Source organism: Aythya marila (genome assembly GCF_965140915.1).
Source record: "Aythya marila genome assembly, chromosome: 2".
NCBI lineage: Eukaryota > Metazoa > Chordata > Aves > Anseriformes > Anatidae > Aythya > Aythya marila.
The window spans coordinates 616,754-640,933 of record NC_139043.1 but is presented as its reverse complement, the minus strand read 5'-3'; the positions used below and the strand labels follow the sequence as shown (position 1 = coordinate 640,933).

At 57.8% G+C, this 24,180-nt stretch overlaps 2 protein-coding genes across 2 annotated transcripts; both read right to left on the bottom strand.

Moving 5' to 3' along the window:
- Positions 1 to 1,604: 1,604 nt before the first annotated feature.
- On the bottom strand, positions 1,605 to 3,917 carry LOC309874348 (GTPase IMAP family member 1-like). Its single transcript, XM_082752422.1, has 2 exons — positions 3,491 to 3,917; positions 1,605 to 2,838 (listed from the first exon to the last, which is right to left on the bottom strand). Exon 2 carries the CDS (start codon positions 2,808 to 2,810, stop codon positions 2,013 to 2,015), a length of 798 nt encoding a protein of 265 aa, XP_082608548.1. The 5' UTR covers positions 2,811 to 2,838; positions 3,491 to 3,917; the 3' UTR covers positions 1,605 to 2,012.
- A 4,494-nt stretch (positions 3,918 to 8,411) lies between these two features.
- GIMAP8 (GTPase, IMAP family member 8) lies at positions 8,412 to 23,742 on the bottom strand. The gene is made up of 5 exons (XM_082754342.1): positions 23,664 to 23,742; positions 21,958 to 22,040; positions 20,818 to 21,565; positions 17,888 to 18,594; positions 8,412 to 9,328 (listed from the first exon to the last, which is right to left on the bottom strand). The coding sequence occupies exons 2-5, from the start codon at positions 21,983 to 21,985 to the stop codon at positions 8,580 to 8,582; spliced, it is 2,232 nt and encodes a 743-aa protein (XP_082610468.1). The 5' UTR covers positions 21,986 to 22,040; positions 23,664 to 23,742; the 3' UTR covers positions 8,412 to 8,579.
- Positions 23,743 to 24,180: the final 438 nt, after the last annotated feature.

Here is a 24,180-nt window from a genome sequence, read left to right as displayed (position 1 = left end):
AAATTCATTCTAATCTACCTGAGTTTTGTGCTCATGTGGCATCATTCTTAATGGCTGCTTTTCAGGCCCTCCTGCGCATGCCTTCCTTTCTGTGGGGGTCCTTGGTGGTGTTCCCTGATGAAGCACCCTAACCCATTTTATCTATTGATGGAGTGATAATAATCTCAATAATTTTCTTAGATGGGACCTACCTTGACTTCAGCAAGGCTTTTGACACCGTCTCCCACAGCATTCTCCTCAAGAAACTGGCTGCTCGTGGCTTGGACTGGCGCACGCTTCGTTGGGTTAGAAACTGGCTGGATAGCCGGGCCCAAAGAGTCGTGGTGAATGGAGTCAAGTCCAGTTGGAGGCCAGTCACTAGTGGCGTCCCCCAGGGCTCGGTGCTGGGGCCGGTCCTCTTTCATATCTTCATCGATGATCTGGACGAGGGCATCGAGTGCACCCTCAGTAAGTTCGCAGATGACACCAAGTTAGGTGCGTGTGTCGATCTGCTTGAGGGTAGGAAAGCTCTGCAGGAGGATCTGGATAGGCTGCACCGATGGGCTGAGGTCAACTGCATGAAGTTCAACAAGGCCAAGTGCCGGGTCCTGCACCTGGGGCGCAATAACCCCAAGCAGAGCTACAGGCTGGGAGATGAGTGGTTGGAGAGCTGCCAGGCAGAGAAGGACCTGGGAGTGATGGTGGACAGTCATCTGAATATGAGCCAGCAGTGTGCTCAGGTGGCCAAGAAGGCCAACAGCATCCTGGCTTGTGTTAGGAACAGTGTGACCAGCAGGGCTAGGGAGGTGATTGTCCCCCTGTACTCAGCTCTGGTGAGGCCGCACCTCGAGTACTGTGTTCAGTTTTGGGCCCCTCGCTCCAAGAAGGACATTGAGGTGCTTGAGCGGGTGCAGAGAAGGGCGACGAAGCTGGTGAGGGGCCTGGAGAACAAGTCCTATGAGGAGCGGCTGAGGGAGCTGGGCTTGTTCAGCCTGGAGAAAAGGAGGCTCACGGGCGACCTTATCGCTCTCTACAGGTACCTTAAAGGAGGCTGTAGCGAGGTGGGGGTTGGCCTGTTCTCCCACATGCCTGGTGACAGGACGAGGGGGAATGGGCTAGAGTTGTGCCAGGGGAGGTTTAGGTTAGATGTTAGGAAGAACTTCTTTACTGAGAGGGTTGTGAGGCATTGGAACAGGCTGCCCAGGGAAGTGGTGGAGTCACCATCCCTGGAAATCTTCAAAAGACGTTTAGATGTAGAGCTTAGGGATATGGTTTAGTGGGGACCGTTAGTGTTAGGTCAGAGGTTGGACTCGATGATCTTGAGGTCTCTTCCAACCTAGTGATTCTGTGATTCTGTGAAACGCTTCACTGTCAGTGTAGTGAGGGACTGGCACAGGCTGCCAAGAGAAGCTGTGGATGCCCCATCCCTGGAGGTGTTCAAGGCCGGGCTGGATGGGCCTTGGCCACATGTCACCGAAGCACAACCTCAGGCTACTTGCTATTGGCAACTTTCCTTCATTTCTCCCAGAAGGAGCATTCTGTCCCTGAACAAAGGGAGCCTAGGTTAAAAGTTGAACATATTTTTTGTCCTGTACTACATATATGATAACTGATTAAAGGGAAGCTCAATAAAAATAGACAATTCCTCTTTATTTCCAAGGGAGAGTTGGTTCCATTGCACCAGGACAAGGAGTCATCTGCAAGACGGGCAGAGGCTGGGAGCTGGGGCTGCTCAGCCTGGGGAAGGGGGTTCGGGGGTTCCGTCTGTGTGTGTGAACGCCTGGTGGGGTGCCCAGAGTCTGGGCACAAGGGCATGGACACACGCTGGAGGCACAAGGACGCCCGCTGAGACATCAGGAAAGTCTTTTTTTGCTGTGCGGGTGTCTGAGCGCTGGCACAGGCTGCCCAGAGCGGTGCTGGGGTCTCCATCCCTGGAGATGTCCAACACCCAGTGGACACGGTCCTGGGCAGCTGGAGCGGTGTCCAGAGGTGCCTCCAGCCCCAGGCGTTCAGTGGCTCTGTGGTGCTGGGATTCATCGCTTCCACCAAATAAGAAAAATAATGACAACCACCGCAATGGCAAGGAGAATCATCCCACAAATCACAATAGGTCTCCTGTAAGACAGATTGAAAAACCCAATACTTTTCCTGCCTGCTCTGTACATCGCCATGTGATACTCCACCTTCTCTTCTGTTAAAATGGGATCCAGGTACATCTCATTGCTGTAGTACCTGTCCCCATTCACCCGCACCATGCAGCGGACCAACCCCATCAGCTCCGCGACCTGTCTGTCCCTTTCGGCTCCAACTGCCCGGTTGTTAAAGCCACAGTACCTGTTCCCGCACCTCTCAATCAGCTCACGGAGAGCCCTGTTTTTGGAATACTTCACATAATCTTGCAGTGACCCACGCACAAGCTCTTCCGCACGGGTAAATATGACGATCGTGTGCCCCAGAACATCAGCTCCAAAGATGTCCTGCAGTCTCTCTGCAGCCTCCTCGTCCTCCTGGGTGAATCGGCCCAGCTGGGTCACCAGCAGCAGCGCGTGGGGGCCCGGGGAGGACAGGCTGATGCAGCGGATAATTTCTTGGCGCACCTCACTGCTTGCACCTCCGGGGTTGAAAATGTCGGCCGTGTCAATGACCGTGAAGTCCTCGCCATCCCAGTGACCACGTGCACTCGCACAGCTCACGGTCACTGGCTGGGTGGACAGCTTGGACTCAAAGACACGCTTCCCGAGGAGGGTGTTCCCCGTGGCGCTTTTCCCCCCACCAGCCTTCCCAGCCAGGATCAGCCTCATCTCCAAGCCCCCGCCGATCCCGGGCTGCATGTACACACGACGGACGGCCACGGTCACACTGCGGAGACAAAAGCAGACACCCAGGGCTCCGTCAGCAGGCACCCAGATGCTGGGAGCATCACTGACAGCAGAAGGGATTTTCACTAAAAGCGGGGATGGTTCTGGTCGCTGCTGGCGACTGGAGGCTACGGGGCTCTGTGTGCCCCCGCTGTGGGAAGGGCTCGGGGGCACTGCAGCTGGGTCTGGCTGTGGTGGCACCGGGACAGGCTGGGTCCCCTGGATCGCGCTACCACAGCAGTGCACAGACAGCAGCAAGGAGCAGAAATTCAAAATAAAATCTGTAGCCGTGAGGTGCTGCGGCTCTGTTTCCTCAGTCTCAGTCTCAGGAATTGCAGGCACAGGATTACAGGCACGGCGGAAGGCAGCAAGGCGGCAGGGACCCTTGGGTGGTGGCAGGAACCCTCACGGCAGTGACACCCGTGCAGCCGCGGCCCCGCGTGGGGCTGAGCACGGTGCCCAGGGACTCCCCCGGGCTGGGGCTGTGCCCATGCCGAGCATGGGGAGTGAGGAGTGGGGAGAAGGGAAAGAGAGAGGAGGGGACCGGGGAAGAGCCACTTCCCTGCCCCGCTGCCCTGCGCCAGGTCCCCAGGCACCCTCGGAGCCCTCCCCGCCGGCACGGAGCCTCGCGGCCCCTGGCCTCCCGCCCGTACCTTCCTGCACGTCCTGCGCTGGCGTTCGCCTTGTCCCCACGGGACGCTCACAGCCACCAGGAAGTGACAGCGGAGATGGCCAGTGTCAGCCTGGAGAACTGTGCTCATGCCACAAGGGCAGCACCGGCTCCTCCCGCACCAGCCCCCAGCTTGGTTTCGATTCTGTGCAGCCCTGGATGTTCAGACAGCTCTAACGCTACCTCCTGTACTTCCTCCAGAAACAGTCCGGCCTCAGAGTTATTTAACTCCCGCGATGATCTGTGCTTAGTTTTCAAGCAGTTCCTGCTGCTGGTGGGACTGGAGGCAGAGCCCTGACAGAAGAAGGGGCAGGAGACGAGGCAGCTGCAGCCTGCACCGCGGTCAGGGGCTAGGATTTCCCGAGGCTGCCTCTCCTCTTCCCACTCCTTAGGCTGTGCTGTGCCAGGCTCAGGGCAGATAAGGCAGAAGCTGTTGGTTACAGCCAGAGGCACAGCGCAGGGTGCAAAGTCCTGCCCCAAAACCTCGCTATCTGTGTGCCTGAGCCAGCTCTGGCCCTGCTGGGGCTGTGCAGGGCAGGCCAAGGGCCTGGGGTGATCCAGCACAGAATCCAGTGGGTGTTTTTTGCTCAGCACGTGACTTCTTGTAAAGGGAGTGCTTCAGCCTGGCCGTTTGAGCACTCTGTGCATTCCTGGGCTGCTGGAGGGCTGCGGCATGCACTTCTGCTTTCTCTTTCTGCCTTTGGAAGAGGTCTGGGTGCTGGCCCTCTGAGGCAGCCTTATCCAGACTCCCCTGAGGTCCCTCGTGTTGCTCCTGATGGTCCCCGGGGACTGCTGCTGGGGCCTTGGGGCTGTGGGCTGCCCACACCGTGGTATCGAGGCCTGCCGGGGAAGCTGGAGCTAGTCTTGGGGCTAGGGGGGCACACCGACAGCTGTCTGACACCGAGCCCAGACGAGCAGCTCCCGGCTCTGCGCAGGCTGCATTAGAGTTGAATGGGCTTAAGTTGTGCCCGGGGAGTTTTAGGTTGGATCTTAGGAAGAACTTCTTTACTGAAAGGGTTGTTAGACATTGGAACAGGCTGCCCAGGGAAGTGGTGGAGTCACCATCCCTGGAAGTCTTTAAAAGACGTTTAGATGTAGAGCTTAGGGATATGGGTTAGTGGGGACTGTTAGTGTTAGGTCAGAGGTTGGACTCGATGATCTTGAGGTCTCTTCCAACCTAGAAATTCTGTGTGTGTGTGAAGAGCAAGTGTCGGATTCTGCACCTGGGAAAGGGCAACAGAGCAACCCTGGTTATACAGACTGGGGGACGAGACGCTGGAGAGCAGCCAGGAGAAAGGGATCTGGGGGTTTCGATCAACAGCAAACTGAGCACAAGCCAGCAGCATGCCTTGGTGGCCAAGAGGGCCAACCGTATCCTGGGTTGCATCAAGGACAGCACTGTAGGTCAAAGGAAGTGATCGTCCTGCTCTGCTCTGCGCTGGTGCGGCCCCACCTCGAGTACTGAGTGCAGCTCTGAGCACCACAGTACAAGAAAGATAAAAAACTGTTAGAGAGCGTCCGAAGAAGGGCAACAAAGGTGGTGAAGGGTCTAGAGGGGAAGACATATGAGGAGCAGCTGAAATTGCTTGGATTGTTCAGCATGGAGAAGAGATGAGGGGAGGCCTCATGGCGGCCTGCAGCTCCCTCACGAGGGGAGCGGAGGGGCAGGCGCTGAGCTCTGCTCTCTGGGGACAGCGACAGGACCCGAGGGAACGGCATGGAGCTGGGACAGGGGAGGGTCAGGCTGGGGGTTAGGGAAACGGTCTGCACCCAGAGGTGGTCGGGCACTGGGACAGGCTGCCCAGGGAAGTGGGCACAGCCCCGAGATTGATGGAGCTCAAGGAGTGTTTGGACACCGCTGTCACACACAGGGGCTGGTCCTTTGGGGACCCAGGAGTTGGACTCGATGATCCTTGTGGGTCCCTTCTAGCTCAGATATTCGATCATTCCGTGATCAGCATGTTTTTCATGTCTGAGAGTCATAAATTAACATAGCAGTTTGGGTTAAAGTTCAGTAGGTAATCAGAATGTGCATCACATCTAGGAGTCCTAAAAAGACTTTGTCAATTGTCCTTAAGGACCAACTGGAATTAAAATATTGACATATACGTATACATTCACACATACATGCATATCTATACGTTTATAGACCATTTCTGGGATGGTAAATAACAAGGTCTGCCAGGTGCAGATAGGAAAGCAGCCCCTTCCTCCCCCTCAGGGAGGAACTGCAAGTCCTGAAGTCAGAACAAGGGGTGTCCAGGAGGCGTTGGACCTGGCTGAGCAAAAGCTTATCAGTAAACAAGGCGCGCATACTGGTTATGTACTGAGCGTGAAACCAAACTGCTAAATTAATTTATGACTCACAGATGTGAAGCACTTACCAGTTACTCGCTTTGCAAATCACCATGAAAAAGGTTTCGGGTTTCGATCTTTTAAAGGGATGGCCTCTACACCAGGTCCCTGGGTGGCTGCAGGAGAAAGCAGCACCCTCCCCGTGAGGCTCCTGCGGCACCCAGGCACACGCGTGCCCTGGGCCACCTTGAAACCCTCCCGGCAGTACAGAGTTTCTCCACCCCTGCCATCCCACCCGCGTCTTCAAGCAGCTTCCACGCTGGCCTCACCAGTGTGGCCATGCTGCAGCAGAGGCAGTGTCCCCGTGGAACCCTCGCAGCCACCACGAAGTGGCAGCGGCATTGGCAGCGGTGTTGGTGGCGGCATTGGCACTGGCAGCCTGGAGCACGGCTACGGCTGCTGGCACCCTGTGCCCGGCACTGGTGCAGGCACAGGAGAGCATTCAGCCTCCTGGCACGGACACTCGGCAGCCTACAAATACCCACGCACCAGCCCAGATCTTGGTTTCGATCCCGTGCAGCTCTGGAGGTGTGACTTTGGGGTTAGTTGTCCACTTCGCTGTCTGCATTTCAGCATTAGCCTCGCAGTGCTGATCTGCTTCTAACCCAGCGTGCTTCCCCGGGCCCCCTTGCCTGTGCTCCAGTGTTTGAATGCAAAAACTGGCTGGAAGTGAGAAGTGTGGCAGAGGAGGGGAGCAGGCGCAGCCTTGGCTTGTTCTTGTGGCGACCCCCCCTACCCACACCACTGCTGCTGCTCTTAACACAGCAACAGACATACCCCAGGTGGAGGTGCACACAGGGCCTGCATTTTGCCTTAATCCTAAGGTTAAATGCTCATTTTCTTGCCATTCTAAGCAAGCGGTGCAGAATTATTACAGGGCTGCTTGCATTTCAAGCCTTCTTCCAGGTCAGCAGAAGTATTCTGTACCCCCAGGAAATGTGTTGGGGCCCTCAGAGTCTCCAGCAGTTTGTGGCACACAGCCCCCAACCCCTCCAACACACTTCTTCTGCCCCTTCCCTTTGAGGAGCAGTTGAGGGAGCTGGAGTTGCTCAGCCTGGAGAAGAGGAGGCTCAGGGGCAACCTTATCGCTCTCTACAGGTTCCTTAAAGGAGGCTGTAGCGAGATGGGGTTGGTCTGTTCTCCCACGTACCTGGTGACAGGATGAGGGGGAACAGGCTAAAGTTGTACCAGGGGTGCTTTAGGTTGGCTATTAGGAAGAACTTCTTTACCGAGAGGGTTGTGAGGCATTGGGATGGGCTGCCCAGGGAAGTGGTGGAGTCACCATCCCTGGAGGTGTTTAAAAGACGTTTAGATGTAGAGCTCAGTGATATGGGTTAGTGGAGGACTGGTTACTGGTAGATAAGAGGATGGAATGGGTGATCCTGGAGGGCTCTTCCAGTCTAGATGGTTCTGGGATTCTGTGATTCCTCTGGTCATGCAAGGCATGGGGACAGCCAGGAGTCAGCACTGGATGCCTTCAGGACACGCTGGGATGGTTTTAGGATAGCAATGATACTGCTTATGCCACTGGAGGTCATTGGTACATTTACACACACGGATACCCATACAGCACTACCTACAACGCAGCTATTACACTCACTCTGGTATTTCCTCCAGTAACAATTCAACCTCAGAGTTATTTAATTGCAGAGATGCACGGTCTGTGTTTAGCTCTGAAGCAGTTTCTGTCGCTGTGATCGCTTGAGGAAGAAGTCAGCCTGGCGTTCTGGGATTCCTCCCCCCTCCTAGGCTGCTTCCCGCAGCCTTTCTGGGTGGGAGAAGAACCTGGGGTGAGTCAGGCAGCCCCCCCGAGCACTCCCCCAGCCCCACGCTCAGGTATGGCCACAGAGCTTCCCCTGCCTGCTGCACTCGCCTGGCAAGCAGTGAGACCTCGCGCCCTTGCACAGCTCATGGCCACCACCAAACACCAGCCTGGGGGGAGCTGCAGCTTGGGCCTGATCCTGAATGCACCTGGACCATTCTCCACCCTCCCAAACGGCTGCTTCAGCACTGCGGGTCACAGTGCACTGAAGGGCGCCTCTCCACACAGCAAGGCTCAGCATTTATGGGCACTTATAGGCATTTATTAGCATTTATTAGATGAGCATCAGATTAGCATTTATTAAATGAGCTTCTGTAGACCCAGCGATCACATACAATTACTCACATTGCCCAGCGAAGGCAGGGGCAGCACAGCCAGCGACACCAGCAGCACCCCACTGCAGAGGGACCAAGGCTGGCACCACGAACCTTCCCAAAGCCCGGAGAAGTTCCTAGAGCCCTGGCTGCCACGGGGAGGACAAGAGGCTTTGATCTCGGAAGCAGTGCTCCAGGCTGACCTCTGCTCTGAGGGGGCACATCTCACAGCCCTGATGTTCCCGTTGCTTTCAGCTTGCCGTGTCTTCAGACCAGGGAGGAGAGAGTCAGCGCAGTGGTGCTGCAGCAGGGCAGTGCTGCTCTCTGCCACCCAACCAAGGTCTCCGGCTTCCCAGCACAACGGGTGGTGACAGAGCAATGCAGAGACAGAGCAGCAGAGGTGAATTACACGTTGCATTCTCACAGCCTGTCAGGAGAGCAATGGCACGGGCCAGGGGAAAAGGTAGGTCAGTGACGGGACAGGAGGAAACATCAAGAGAGGAAGGAGAGAGTGATCTTCAGAGCGCAGCAGGAAAGGCACAAGAGAGGAAACATCGCCCGTCTGACCAAAGCCTTGTTGGCTAGAGTATAGTACAATACTTTTCAAAAGCCGTCCGTGTGTCTTTCTCTAGCATTTCTCGCGTGTAACACGGAGCATCTTTGTTCTTCTCTACCATCTCATCAATCATTTTAATGAGGTCTGCAACCTGCTGTTTCCTTCTCTGCTCTGCTGCTATGTTGCTGAAAGCAATGTACCTATTTCCACATTTTCCTGCCATCCCCTTGAGGTATGTGCTTCTTTCCACAAAACCGCGGATATCATCTGGACTCCCAAGATCTTCTGCTCGGGTGAATAACAGGATCGTGTACTTCTGTGCTTCAGTATGGAAAATCTTTGTCACCCACTCAGCCACTTCCACCTCTTCTTTACTGATGTGGGCCAGTTGCATTACCAGGATGATAGCATGCACCCCGTCATAGAAGTAACGAAGAGCATTTCCAATCAGTTCAGCTGTTTCCTTATTGGCTCTCTGGGTGTCAAAAAGGCCAGGAGTGTCGATAACGGTAATTTCTCTTCCACGGAATGAGGCAGTGGCTGAACTGTAGTCCTTGGTCACTGAATCTGCTGACACCATAGATTCAAATGCTTTCTTCCCAAGGATGGTGTTCCCTGTCGCACTCTTCCCACTTCCAGTTTTGCCCACGAGCAGGACGTTCAGCCTGCGTCCTGGGGGAACAACCAGAGACACGTGTCTGAACCCCACAGCCCTGTGGTGCCGGGACATCCCCTGCACGCCATGCTCCCAGGGGTGAAAAGGAAAGGCCTTTTACTGCAAAAACACAGGAATTAGGGTTAGCGGCCCCAGCAGCGGTCCCCAGGGACCATCAGGAGCAACACGAGGGACCCCAGGGGAGTCTGGATAAGGCTGCCTCAGAGGGCCAGCACCCAGACCTCTTCCAAAGGCAGAAAAAGAAAGTAGAAGTGCATGCCACAGCTCCCCAGCAGCCCAGGAATGCACAGAGTGCTCAAACGGCCGGGCTGAAGCACTCCCTTTACAAGAAGTCACGTGCTGAGCAAAAAACACCCACTGGATTCTGTGCTGGATCACCCCAGGATCTCCGCCTGCCCTGCACGGCCCCAGCAGGGCCAGAGCTGTCTCAGGCACACAGATAGCAAGGTTTTGGGGCAGGACTTTGCACCCTGCGCTGTGCCTCTGGCTGTAACCAACGGCTGCTGCCCCGTCTGCCCTGAGCCTGGCACAGCACAGCCTAAGGAGTGGGAAGAGGAGAGGCAGCCTCGGGAAATCCTCGAGCCCATGGCCTCCCAAGAGGGCCCGTGCACCGCGTGCACAAGCGTGCGTGAGGCTGCATGAGGACGCAAACCCAGCCTCACCCTCAGCAGCACTGCACCCAGCTGACTGGATGAGGAGGCTGCTAAAGGGGAAGGCTGTTTGCACCAGGGGAGTTTTAGGTTGGATGTTAGGAAGAACTTCTTTACCGAAAGGGTTGTTCTTGAGGTCTCTTCCAACCTAGAAAATTCTGTGAAATTCTGCTGTGGGGAGACCCCGCAGCGGCCCTCAGTGCCTGCAGGGGCTGCAGTAGGGCTGGGAGGGACTCTTGGGCAGGGTGTGTAGGGATAGGACACAGGGTGATGGCTCTAAGGTAGAAGAGGGTGGGTTTGGGTTAGATCTGAGGCAGAAATTCTTTACTATGAGGGTGGTAAGGCCTGATGCAGGCTGCCCCCAGGAGCTGTTACCCATCCCTGGCAGTTCCCAAGGCCAGGCTGGATGGGGCTGGGGGCAGCCACTCTGTGGCTCTGTGACCATGGGACTCTAAGCTGCTGCGTGCAGTGGGTAAGGCGCTCACCTTCCTTCTTAGCGTCTGCCATTTTGAGCCCACTCCGAGGGGAAGCCTGAAAGAAGAATAAGGGATTTTGAGCGAGGTTTGCCAAAGTCTCCCGTGCTCCCCCCACGGCAGTAACAAGGCCGATGATGGTCACCAGGCCGTCGGGTCGCTAACACACTTGGCGTGTGCGTGCTGCCTGCTGTGTGTGCATGCAGGAAGTGGTTGTATAGCCGAGGGTAAACGCACGCACGCACACACAAGATGGCTGCGCACCCCGTGAGGCAGGGAGCAGCGTTTGGCAGCCCCGCACCCCGTGCCAGGGGCAGGGCACGTTTCTGCCAGCCCCGCACAGCCCAGGAGCAGGGGCCGCAGGGGCAGGGGAGCGTGGCTGGGCCTCGCTGCACCGTGTTGTCAGATGGGGACAGCACCGTGGTGGCAGATGGGGACAGCCTGGGCAAGGGCTGCTCCTCCTCAGCTTGGGAGGCGATCCAGATTCTTTGGGGAATGAGGAGCTGGCAGGGGAACTCAGCTCGGTCACTGGCAACCCTTGCAGTGCTTTGGGAAACCTGCCGAGCTCGCAGAGGATGTGCACAGCTACCAACTGGAGCAGTGGCCTCCCCCCAGAATCACCGTCAGTTCAGTGCCCTCGTCCGGCACCTGAACCTCCAGCCCTGAGCCTGAGCGGTGTGTGGGCTCTGTCCCAGCCCCGAGTGGTGTGCGGGGTCCGTCCCAGCCACTGATCGTGCCATGGGTGCCAGCTGTCACCTCTCCTGCCCCTGTTTCAGCTCTGGACTCTGCCTCGAGTGATTTCAGCAAGATAAACTGCTCCAAAACTAAGCACAGACTATACACTACTCAAAGTAAACTAAAATCACGTCACTAAATAATTCAGTCATTACTGGAGGAATTACCCCATCCACAGCAAAGCCACACCAATTCTCGGCTGTCTTTCCTCTGCCTCCCTGCCAGCTAGCTCAGGCTTAGCAGTTCCTAAAGTACCCCCAAATGCCGAGACCCTTCAGAGCCACCTGGTGCACAGACCGCTCACTTCGCATGGCTCCAGCAGCGGCTGCTGTGCTTGCCTCTTACCTCCTCAGGTCGCAGTGCTTGGGCCAGGTGCAATACAGTTCACGTCTTGCCCCTGACCGTGTCCTCAGCTCTCTGCTTTCTGTTCCTTGCCAGCACGAGAACGATGTTTTATCACCTAACCACACGTGGCAGCCCCAGCCCAGGCAGACGATCCACCCAGACCCATGGGTACCCGCGCCCTTCATTTGAGCTGAGAGATGCTCGTGCCCTGCCGAGCCCTGGGTCGCACCAACCAGCCTCCGTTTGAGCCTCCGGGGCTCGGCATCAAGGTAAGAAACAGATGTGCAATGAAACAACTAGAACCCGTGTCAGCTGGGAAATCCCACAACAGAACCGGCATGAAGATCAAACCACAGCTAAAACAAAAAGCTCAGACAGGTACTACATTTTAACACCCCAAAGATGACTGTTCTGTCCACAAAACAAGCAAAAAATTAAGAATGGCTTCAGTAATCAGAAGGTATGTGAAAGGTTCATATGGCACGCTTAGGGGGAAATATATTTAAAAGCTTGATTGTAACTCAAATGAGTCAATTTCTTCCTAGAAACTTTAAGGCATGTTGGAGAACTTTTTCACCCTTTTGATATTCCTATGGTGCAGACACCCTTGTGAAGTCAACGCTCCTGTGAGGACCCAGCGAGTGCTACCAGAACAGACACTCCTGAAGACAAGGAGTTTGTTAAATCACCCTTACAGAAATGCAATCAGGATTTCCATTCTCCAGGGACTTTCTGTTCTCACTTGGAAACAAATACTGGCTGAACTTTACTTAAGGAAGTAATAACCCCCTCCCTGAAAGCAGGCATTACAACCTTTTTTTCTTTGTTCTCCCTGGAATGACAGTAGCAGCATTTCAGACAACTCACCAGAGGCACCTGTGCGCTTTTGTCCCCAAGTCTGAACTTTGCAGCTTCTGACGGTGACAGGTCTTCTGTAGGTGCAGTGGCTGAAGTGTGGCAGCTGCCTGTGAATTTCAGCAGCATTTAGCGGGAGCGGGAGTAGGAGGGGATTTCGGTGACATGCAAACCAGCTCTGTTGAACAAATGACCGTGTACGAGCCGGTTAGGAGCTAGATCATGTGCAAAGTCATTGGTCGCCAAGAACAGAAACAGAAAGTTTCTGAACTGAGCAAGTAAGGCAAAAAAGCTCCTCCCGATGAAGGGCATTTGAGTACTTCTTGCCACTGCTCCTTTCTCACAAACAAACCGTCTGCGCTGTCTTCCTCCCCCAGACAAGAGCAGGGCTCATCAGGCTCAGGAGGCTTTTCCTGGAGCCAGGCTGGGTGTCCACAAACCAAAATGTAATGGCTCAGTTTTTAATGCATGGGGTGGCTGCGCCTCCAGCACCAAGGGTGCTGGAAAATGCTCCCATTGCCCATGAGAGCACATGGTTAATCCCGAGATTCATCTAGTGGCTGCTCCTCGGAGGCAGAGCTGTGGCAATCACGACATTGGGGACCCCTGGAAGGTGGGCATGGGGCGAGATGGGAAGAAGAACGAGCAGCCATTAAACGCCTTCCCCCCCGGGGCCGGGGCTGGAGCTCTGCACTGCTGGGACGCTCCCGTCCCCTGCCACCCCCACGCAGTCGCGGTCCCGTTGCGGCATGAACAACGAGCAGCCACACAGCAGGGAATGCAGGCAGACGGGGCTAGAGGTGTAAGCAGGAAACCTCTGGCCCAATTCCTGCAGTTGACGGAGGGGGAGGATGACCGGAACATTTCCACCCCCTCCATCGTAACCGGACGATGCTGCAAAAACATCCCCAGGTGGGGAGATCACCACAATCCGTGTAAGCCCTACCAGAAAAGAAGTAACCAGAAAACCTGGTGGAGGAGGTAGAGGGCTCTGTGTTCATGTATGTACCGCCATCCTGACCCAAAGCAGAACACCAGTGTCCGCACATGAGACACAGAATGCACCTGGCAGCATGGCACTTCTGGCCAGATGAATCACGGAATGAATCCTACAATGGTTTGGGTTGGAAGGGACCTCAAAATTTAGGTTTCAGTGTTTAATTTTGAACCAGTTTCTCTTGGTGCAATCGCTCCAGGGAGCGCCCAGAGATTGAGCAGGGGTAGGAGATGAGGCAGCTGCCACCTGCATCACAGTCAGGGGCTGGGACGGACCCTGCACACTGCTCAGGGCTATCCTATCCCTACACTCTCCTGCCCAAGAGTACCTCCCCAGCCCTCCTGCACCCCCTGCAGGCCCTGAAGGCTGCTGTGAGGTCTCCCCAGGGCCTTCTCTTCTCCAGGCTGAACAACCCCAACCCCTCGGCCTCTCCTCACAGCAGAGCTGCTCCAGCATCCGAGCATCCCCGTGGCCTCCTCTGGACTCGCCCCAGCAGCTCTACGTCCCTGTGCTGGGGCCCCACAGTGAAGGCAGTGCCCGGGGGGTTCTCACGAGAGTGGGCCATAGGTGGACAATCCCCTCCCTCACCCTGCTGGTTGTGCTGCTGCAGCTGCAGCCCAGGGCACGGCTGGTTTCTGGCCCACCAGCACCCCAGGTCCTTCTCCTCAGGGCTACTCTCCAGCAGGTCATCCCCCAGCCTGTACTGATACTTCGGGTTCTTTCTTCCCAGGTGCAGGACTCGAAGTATCTCGAAGGCTGCCCAGGGAGGTTGTGGAGTCTCCTTCTCTGGAGACATTCAAGGCCCGTCTGGACGCCCACCTGGGCAACCTGCTCTAAGGAACCTGCTTTGGCAGGGGGTTTGGACCCAATGATCTCTTGAGGTCCCTTTCAACCCCTACAGTTCTGTGATTCTGTGAAGTGCGTGTGGTTCCGGACACCACAGTATGAAACGGACATGAAACTATTACGGAGTGTCCATAGGAGAGCTACAAAGATGTCAGGGGTGTAGAGGGCAAGGCATATGAGGTGCGGCTGAAGTTGCTTTGTTTGTTTAGCCCAAAGCAAACACTGTTGTCCTCTTGGAGAAGAGGAGATGAGGGGAGACCTCATCATGGCCTGCAGCTTCCTCAAAGGGGAGCAGTGGGGCAGGCGCTGAGCTCTGCTCTCCGGGGACAGCACCAGGACCCGAGGGAATGGCATGGAGCTGGGACAGGGGAGGGTCAGGCTGGGGGTTAGGGAAACGGTCTGCACCCAGAGGTGGTCGGGCACTGGGACAGGCTGCCCAGGGACGTGGTGTCCAAACCGCATTTGGACACCGCTGTCAGACATGGCAAGAAAGGGCTTTGGTCCCTTCCAACCCCGCATATTCAATGGTTCTATGATTCTATGATACTGCATCTCCCGGATTGATAATGAAGGTGTTAATCAGGACTGGGCGAGGAGGCGCAGGATGGGGGCTGCGACCATGCAGGGGACATCAGGTGCCTCCACGGTGCGGGTCCCATCCCTGAGCCACGGCCCTTGCTGTGGGATTGCACGGGACTCCCACCCTTGCACCCCTTTGTGCCTGCAGGAGGGGACCCTGCTCTGCCAGTGCTCAAGAAGCATTTCCAAGTGCTCCTCTTCCTCATCGTAGCACACGAGGCTCAACGCTAGTGAGGGGAACCTTGAACTGGGAGCAGGGGGAAGGCAGGGACATTCAGCCTGGTGAGGACGGGGTGGGGAGGGATGGTGAGAAAGGGCTTTGTAATCAGCAAAACCGGCCTGAAGAGGGGCTGCCCAAAGTCTGTGCAGGCACGCAGAGGTGTGGTGTGTGCGCAGCTCCAGCCCTTTTCAGGAAATCAGCCCTAGTGCTGCTGCAGGGCAGAGGAAGCGGGGAGCCGAGCTCAGGTTACCTTTGCTTCCCCTTTCTCTGAGTTTCACTCTCTGCACTGCCCGGAGCTCAGCACATTTACCGGAAAAGCCTGTCTGGGGGACCTGCAGCCCCGGGCTCGCAGCCCCAGCGTGTTTGCAGGCGGGGCGGGCGCTCCGTGGCTCAGAGGCATCCACAGAGTGAGCAGCAAACCCCCTGCTCGCACAGCCACCTGCGGAAGGGCCCTGTGTCCTTCAGCCCGTGTCCTTCCCCTCCTCTCTGCAGCCTGCACACTCCAGAGCTCTGCCAAACTGGCCTTTCCTGTAAATGCGCTGAGCTCCCACCGCCCTATTCCAGGGAGAGGGACTAAAAGCACCGTGCTGAGCAAATTCCAGGGTGCTGCTGCTGCCCCAAGCACGAGCGGCGCGGAGCAGCCCCACGCCCCGAGACTGGATGGAGTTGCTAAGCCACTGCCCATCACAGTTGAGAAGTCGTGGCCGTCCGGTGACCTTCCCAGTAAGTGGAAGAGGGGAAAGAAAACCCGCATTTTTAAAGAGGAAAAAGGAAGACCTGGTTAACCACAGGCCAGTCAGTCTCACCTCTATGCCTGCCAAGATCATGGAGCAGATCCGGCATATCATGCCTGACAAATCTGGTGGCTCCCATGACAGGGTTGCAGCAGTGATGACTGGGGAAGAGCAACTCACATCATCTGCCTGGACTTGTGCTAAGCATTTGACACTGTGCCCCCACACTGGAGGGAAGGGATGCCATCCCGAGGGATCAGAACAGGCTTGAGAAGTGGGCCTGTACGGGCCTCATGAGGTTCAACGAGGCCAAGTGCAAGGTCCTTAATCTGGGCTGAGGAAATTCCAAGCACAAATAAAAGGTTGGGTGGGGAGTAGATTGAGAGCAGCCCTGAGGAGAAGGACCTGGGGTTGTGGTGGATAAGGGGGAATGGTCTTAAACTAAAAGAAAATAGTTTCAGGCTACACATTAGGAGGAAACGCTTCACTGTCAGTGTAGTGAGGCAATGGCACAGGCTGCCAAGAGAAGCTGTGGATGCCCCATCCCTGGAGGTGTTCAAGGCCAGGCTGGATGGGCCTTGGCCAACCTCATCTGGGGGGAGGTTTCCTTGTCTGTTTCAGGGGGGTTGGAGTTGGATGATCTTTAAGGTCCCTCCCAACCCCAACCATTCTATGACTCTATGATCCTTCACCCGGTGTGCAATAAGCCAATTCGCACGCACTCAGGAGAGATATTGCTTTTATTCAGGCCTCAGAGCTCGGTGCACTTTCCACAGATCAAGCACAGCTGATGTCGACTTCCTGGCTACATGGAGACATTAAATTCATGACTATTCAGCGATCTAATACAAATTCATTCTAATCTACCTGAGTTTTGTGCTCATGTGGCATCATTCTTAATGGCTGCTTTTCAGGCCCTTCTGCGCATGCCTTCCTTTCTGTGGGGGTCCTTGGTGGTGTTCCCCGATGAAGCACCCTAACCCCTTTGATCCATCGATGGCCACATGTCACCGAAGCACAACCTCAGGCTGCTTGCTCTTGGCAACTTTCCTTTGTTTCTCCCAGAAGGAACATTCTGTCCCTGATCAAAGGGAGCCTAGGTTAAAAGTTAAACATATTTCTTGTCCTGTACTGCATATATGATAACTGATTAAAGGGAAGCTCAATAAAAATAGACAATTCCTCTTCATTTCCAAGGGAGAGTTGGTTCCATTACACTGGGACTTGGGGGTCCCGTCTGTGTGTGTGAACACCTGGTGGGGTGCCCAGAGCCAGGACACAAGGGCATGGACACACGCTGGAGGCACAAGAAGCCCGCTGAGACATCAGGAAAGTCTTTTTTTGCTGTGCGGGTGTCTGAGCGCTGGCACAGGCTGCCCAGAGCAGTGCTGGGGTCTCCATCCCTGGAGATGTCCAACACCCAGTGGACACGGTCCTGGGCAGCTGGAGTGGTGTCCAGAGGGGCCTCCAGCCCCAGGCATTCAGTGGCTCTGTGGTGCTGGGTGTTATAAATTGCCCCCTTAACTAATTTTCAGAGAGCATTGCATTAATGATAGAAAGGAATTTATTGAGCAAGCAACAGCAAGCAAAACAGCGCTGGGTGGCCGGGGAGTCTCGGCTCCGCCAACGGCGCGCGCCTCACCCCCGCCAGGGTCCCTTTTTATATCTTGGTAATTCCGGGATTACGCAGCACATCCTGGGATATTCTGCGACTGTGTGCACTGTTGCTAGGGGGTCGTCTCTGTCCCTCTGGTGGTCGTGAAGATGAAGGCTGTAGTCTTCCTCGGTGTTGTGGTTCAACTTCTTTTTTTATTTGGTCATGTTGGCCCAGCGTGAGACAGGAAGGCAGGATGTTGATACACTAGGTTAGCAACTTACCAGGAGATGGTTACATGAGCTTTGCAGCAGGGTCTTTGAACAAAAGAGGCAACTGAGATGCAGAAGGAGAGAAGGGGAGGGGGTTCTCATGTTACATTAAGCAAAAGAATTTTCATAGTGTCTAGCCAAGCATTATACAGCTCCTTACTTCAGCAGGGAGTTCTCAAACAGAACTCCTTGTTTTTATAATACAAGACAATGAACAAACATTTATTGTGTATTACACTGGGATTCATCGCAGCCGTGCAATAACGAAACCCAGGGTAATCACAATAATGATGATGACAATCAGCCCACAAGCCAGGAGAGCTGTCCTTCAGCTGAACCACTCCCTCTTCATCCTGCCTGCTCTGTACCTCCACATGTGATACTCCACCTTCTCTTCTGTTAAAATGGGATCCAGGTACATCTCATTGCTGTAGTACCAGTCCCCATTCACCCGCACCATGCAGCGGACCAACCCCATCAGCTCCGCGACCTGTCTGTCCCTTTCGGCTCCAGTTGCCCGGTTGTTGAAGCCGCAGTACCTGTTCCCGCATCTCTCAATCAGCTTGTGGAGAGCTTTGTTGTGAGTACAGGACACGTAGTCGTGCAGAGATCTCTCCCCCAGCTCTTCCGCGCGGGTGAATATGATGATCGTGTGCCTCAAAACATCAGCTCCAAAGATGTCCTGCAGTCTCTCTGCGACCTTCGCCTTCTCCTGGGTGAATCGGCCCAGCTGGATCACCAGCAGCAGCGCGTGGGGGCCCGGGGAGGACAGGCTGATGCAGCGGATAATTTCTTGGTGCACCTCACTGCTGTCACCTTCGGGGTTGAAAATGTCGGCCGTGTCAACCACTGTGAAGTCCTCGCCATCCCAGTGCCCCTGTGCACTCGCACAGCTCACGGTCACTGGCTGGGTGGACAGCTTGGACTCAAAGACACGCTTCCCGAGGAGGGTGTTCCCCGTGGCGCTTTTCCCCTCCCCAGCTTTTCCGGCCAGGATCAGCCTCATCTCCAAGCCCCCGCTGACCCCGGGCTGCATGTACACACGACGGACGGCCATGGCCTGGCTGCAGAGACAAAAGCAGACACCCAGGGCTCCGTCAGCAGGCACCCAGATCCTGGAGGCTGCGGGGCTCTGTTTGCCCCAGCTGTGGGAAGGGGTTGGGGGCTGCTGCTGGGTCAGGCTGCAGTGGCACCGGGACAAATGGGGTTGGAAAGCAGCAGAAAACAGTAAAAAGCAAAATAAAAGCCAGAACTGCGAGGTGCTGTGGGGAAACAGAGCAGCAAGGCAGACTCAGTGTGCGCAGGATCATGGGGGGGGAAGGCAGTGTGGTGGCAGGGACCCTCAGGGCAGTGACACTCATGCAGCCGCGGACCCACGTGGGGCTGAGCACGGTGCCCAGGGGCTCGCCCGGGCTGAGGCTGTGCCCATGCCGAGCATGGGGAGTGAGGAGTGGGGAGAAGGGAAAGAGAGAAGAGGGGACAAGGGGAAGAGCCACTTCCCTGCCCCGCTGCCCTGTGCCAGGTCCCCAGGCACCCTCGGAGCCCTCCCCGCCGGCACAGAGCCTCGCGGCCCCTGGCCTCCCGCCCGTACCTTCCTGCACGTCCTGCGCTGGCGTTCGCCTTGTCCCCGTGGGACACTCACAGCCACCAGGAAGTGACAGCGGTGACGGCCGGTGTCAGCCTGGAGACTGTGTTCATGCCACAAGGGCAGCACCGGCTCCTCCCGCACCAGCCCCCAGCTTGGTTTCGATTCTGTGCAGCCCTGGAGGTTCAGACAGCTCTAACGCTACCTCCTGTACTTCCTCCAGAAACAGTCCGGCCTCAGAGTTATTTAACTCCCGCGATGATCTGTGCTTAGTTTTCAAGCAGTTCCTGCTGCTGGTGGGACTGGAGGCAGAGCCCTGACAGAAGAAGGGGCAGGAGACGAGGCAGCTGCAGCCTGCACCGCGGTCAGGGGCTGGGACGGACCCTGCACGCCTCTTAAGTGTTGCAAAGGTTGCAAGTGGCAAATTTCCCTGCCAGTACCTTGTACTTCTTTCTCCCCACACTCATGGTGCTCCCTGGCTCCGCAGGCACCTGCAGAGCTGGCAGTGACAGCTCCGACCCCTGCTCCCACCCCCCCCGGGGGCTCCCCGCCACGGGTCAGTGATCACAGCAAAGCATGAAACTGCAGAGAAGCGCAGAGCAGCCCGTGTTCCTGAAGGCAGGGAGGTGCGCATGAGAAATGGAGCCTGTGCCTGTGTGCAGCTCCACAGCACGTGAGCCTAGGGTCAGGGCACCTGCAGTGGGATGGCATCTCATCCTGTGTCACGGCACTTCCCTGTCAAAGCTCCTGGTGGTTTCAGATGCTCAGAACTGCTGCCACCAGGGCTATTTCTGCTGTCACGTACGTGTGACCAACCTGTCCCAACTGTCCCTAGGATGCTCTTTGCCCTGGGTCCTACCTCGGTGACGTGGATCCCCGAGAACCTGCGCACGTGGCTTCGATCTCCTGAGAAACAGCAGCAGCACCTGAGGGGCAGCAGGAAGAAGGGCTGGGTCCCTGCCAGTGTCCCTCGGTGTCCCTACTGGCCCATCACCCTGTGCCCCTTGTCCTTCACCCCTCCACCCCCGTGCCAGGCCAAGGTGGCTCCCCAAATCCCATGCCAGCCTGCGGGGACATGAGGTGATCTCAGCGCAGGGCACTGAGGGGAATGTGACCAGTTCTGTCCTCAACCTGCTGCCACCAGAGCTGCTCAGGGATGGGTCCCCTCTGCTGGGTGCTGCTCCCCTCTGCCCGGATGCTCTGCGCTCTCCTGGCAGCACCCGGGACTGCCCCACGGCTCGATGCAGGGGACGAGGGCATTTCCTGGGAGCCACCGCCTGGCTCTGGCCCTGCGTGTCCCCAGGTCCGCAGCCGTCCCTGCAATGCCCTGGGCACATCCCTGGCATCGAGCTGGAGACAAAGCAGAAACCGCTCAGCAGCCGCAAGCTTTGTGCTGCAGTTTTGTGCCGAGAGGCACAGCCCATATGGGGACTGCGGTGCTGTTAGAGGGGGAATCGGCTGCTTGCCATGTTGTTAAGCAACACAATGCAATTACTTGAGAGAAGTAGTACAGCACAGTGTATTCTAGTTCTACTGTTGCTTCTAGCGCAAGAAGCGGTTGTACAGACGGACAACTGCCCCCCAACCACCGAGGAACGCCTGCTGCAGAAAGCGCGCAATGCGCGGGTTTGCTGCCACGATGAAGCAGCAGCAGCAGCACAGACACCGCATGTATCGCATGCACCTCAGCCCCTGCACACACCGTCTGATCAACCCCAGGATGCCGTATCCTTGTTGGCCCTGCAGCTGCTGCTCCACTTGCTTCGCGAGGCACTCGCACTTCTCTTCGAAATCCACGTCGCTGCGGCTGAGGAGCCGCGTGGCCTGGGAGTAGAGCTTGCTCGTGTAAGGGGTGCTCTGGTTCTCCTCCAGCACCTGCTGCACCAGCACCATCAGCTCCTCGACCTGGGCTTCGCGCTCGGCCCTGGCCGCCCGGTTGCTGAAGGCACAGTACCGTCCCCCGCAGGCCTGCAGCAGCGCCCACAGGGCGGCGTTGCTGGGGTGTGCCACGTAGTGCTGCAGTGAGCCGCCCCCCAGGTCCTCCTTGCAGGTGAAGAGGACGATGGTGTGCCTCGCAGCCTCGTGCCCCAGCACCCGCCACACTTGCTGGGTGGTCTCCTCGTCCTCCTGCGTGAAGCGGCCCAGCTGGGTCACCAGCACCAGCACGTGTGGCCCCGGCGCCGACAGCAGCAGGCAGCGGGCAAGCTCGTAGCAGGACCGGGCGCTGTGCTCCGGTGAGTCAAACATGTTGGGGGTGTCGGTGACCACCACCCTGCGGCCTTGCCAGAGCCGGCTCTCCTGGGCACACGTCCGTGTTATCGCCTGTGGTGCCAGGCGCGACTCGAAGGCCGCCCGCCCCAGGATGGTGTTCCCCGTTGCGCTTTTCCCTGCACCGGTCTTCCCGACGAGTACCAGGCGCAGCTCCATGTGCTCCTGGGTCCCCTGGCCTGCTGGCATCAGTGAGGGGAAAGGCTCAGTGAAAGAGCAGCAGTGTGTAAAGCACTGCCTGGGGTGGGTCATGCATGGAAACAGCCCGGCACAGGGGCACAGAGCTGCCTGTGCCACCCCAGGGCTGCCTGTGCCACCCCGGGGATGCTCTTACCTCCCCAGGGATACCCGTGACACCCCAGGGATACCCGCACCATCCCAGGGATGCCTGTCCCCTCTCCACGTGCACGGCACTGCTTGGCACATGCCTGCTCTGTCCCCAAACCCACCCCCTCCCAGCAGGGAGATTGCCAGGAGAGCCCAGTCCCTGCGGTGCCTGCGGTGGCACGAGGACACCGATCCCCCCTGCGAGGGGGCTCTGGGGCAGGGCAGTGCCCGGCCCTTGCACCCTTACCGTGATCCTCCCAGGAGCCGCTGGCCATCGTGCTCTGCCGCAGTGTCAGTGCAGGAAGGGTGATGCCAGAGCTGGGTCACAGGCTGCAGGGGGACAGAGAGCAAACACACGTGCAGGGTGAAGGCTTTCCCGCCGGGCTTGGGGGATAAGGGCGCTGGCAGGCTGTGACAAAGCCCTTGAGAAGGCCGAGCCTGCAGCGCCAGCCCAGCCAGCAGCAGGCTTAGCCATGCACCATTCGCCTGTAGGAGAGCAACACCGGCTGCTCCCGATCCCTGCGTTCAGAAGCAGCCCCCCAGGGACCTGCTGCACGGTTTCTGCGCTGCTGAGCTGTGACTCTGGAGCCGCGCAGCGCACTGGGGAGCAAACCCGGTGAGCACCAAGCCCCTGCAACCTACCCACGGCTCCGGGTGCAGCAGTGTCCCTGGGCAGGAGGTGCCTGTGCCCGGCCCCAGCTTTTAGTTTGGGGCTGCGGGGGCGGGAGCTGAGTGCAGCAGGGCCGGGCACAAGGTTCACGGGGCGGGGGCTCTGCAAGGACAGCCCAGAAACACTCGTGGGAGGCACGGAGCTGTGGGGGGCGGTTTGCTGCATGCTCTGAGGGGCACACCCAGCCCCAGCTGCAAACACCGAGGGTCCGGCTCTGCTCCTGGGCTGCCTCCCCTCGGCCCCACGGTGACCTCTCCAAAAGCACTGGGAAAGCTCGGTCTGTGCAAATGAGGGAAAGCATGGCCTGGAAATAAACCTCAGCGGTCATGAGGTTGACGAGACGATGAGGTGCAGCCTCCTACCAGAGGAGTTTTGGTCTGGTGCTCTTGCAAATACAGCCGGAGGCTCCCTTTTCCACCCAGGCTGTGGTGTGTGAGGCCGCAGTCTCCTGAGCTGGGGACGTTTTGTGGCACAGCACAAACCGGTGTTCAACCCCTGCCCGGCCCCTCTGCTAAGCCCAGGTCCCTCGCAGGACGCAGGGAGCCCCCTCCTCCAGCCCCTGCGTACCACAGCCCCAGCACGCTGCTCGTGCTTTGGACCGAGACACTCGAGCGCCACTTTGTGCTCGGGGCCCTCCATACAGGGCGGCAAGTCCGGAGCCCTGTGGGTGCCCGGGCACCCTCCACCCATGGCTCTGCGGTTCCCTGTGGCTGTGCAGTCCCCGTGGCACCGCGGTGTGCCTGTCTGCTCACCATCACCCGTGGGCACGCTGCCCCTCAGCTCCCCTGGATCTGCTGCTGGCGTTGGGCTGTGCGCCTCCTTCACGTCCCCTTCCTGCTCCCCAGCCCCCTCCTGGGACGCTTTTACTTTCGCTCTGTCCGCGAACCTCCCGTGCTCCTGCTTCAGGCACCTCCTCGCCCCCCTCCTCATCCCCGCAGGGGCTCGGGCACTCTTCCACTCTTCCTCCCCATCCTCTTCCTCTCGGCCTCACGTCCCCAGCCCGGCCAGCTCGGGATGCCCGCGGGGCTGCCCCTGGCTGCTGGGGGGTCCGCACGGTGTCTGCTGGGGGGCTCTGGGGGGGTCCTGGCGCAGAGCTGCCGTGCCATAGCCACGGGGCAGCCGCCACCAGGGTCCAGCCTCGCCCACGGGTGCTCCAGCACGGGGGGCACCGCTCCGGGACGCACGGCGCAGCCCCGGTCCCGTCCCCGTGTTCGCCCACTGACCGGAATCCAACCCGCAGACCCCGGTGCCGCCCGGTCCCGGTCCCCCGGCGGTTCCCTGACCTGCTTGGCTCCGGTACCCGCGGGTCCCCCAAAGCCGCCGGGACCGGGAGCGGCGCCCGGGTGCGCAGCAGCGGCCGCGGAGCTCCCGGAGTGGAGCCGCGACCTCCTGCGTCGGTGCGGGGAACGGCACCGGGAGCCGGGCACCGGGGGTCAGGGACACCGGGGGTCGGGGACACCGGCGCTGGGACCTGGGGTCACCGGGACATTGCGGCACTGCGTGTCACCGGGGGCACTGGGGGCACCGGGACACGGGGATCTGTGACAGGGATATGGGGCTGGAGACGTTGGGGCATGGGGACACCGGGTGTCAGGGACATGGGGACCTGGGGACATTGAGACACAGGGATCTGTGACACAGGGACATTGGGAATGGGGACATCGGGACATGGGGATGCTGGGTGTCAGGGACATCGGGACCTGGGGGCATTGAGATACAGGGACCTGTGACACAGGGACATGGAGACCAGGGATATAAGGACATGGGGACACCAGGTGTCAGAGACATGGGGACCTGGGA

Coding starts and splice junctions, on each gene's coding strand:
- LOC309874348 (XM_082752422.1), bottom strand. CDS start 2,810: ATGCAGCCCGGGATCGGCGGGGGCTTGGAGATGAGGCTGATCCTGGCT.
- GIMAP8 (XM_082754342.1), bottom strand. CDS start 21,985: ATGGCCAGCGGCTCCTGGGAGGATCACG. Junction 18,595..20,817: donor ATCCTGGGGTTGATCAGACG/GTGTGTGCAGGG, acceptor TTGTCTCTGCAG/CCAGGCCATGGCCGTCCGTC. Junction 9,329..17,887: donor CATGTGGAGGTACAGAGCAG/GCAGGATGAAGA, acceptor TGTTTTTGCAGT/AAAAGGCCTTTCCTTTTCAC.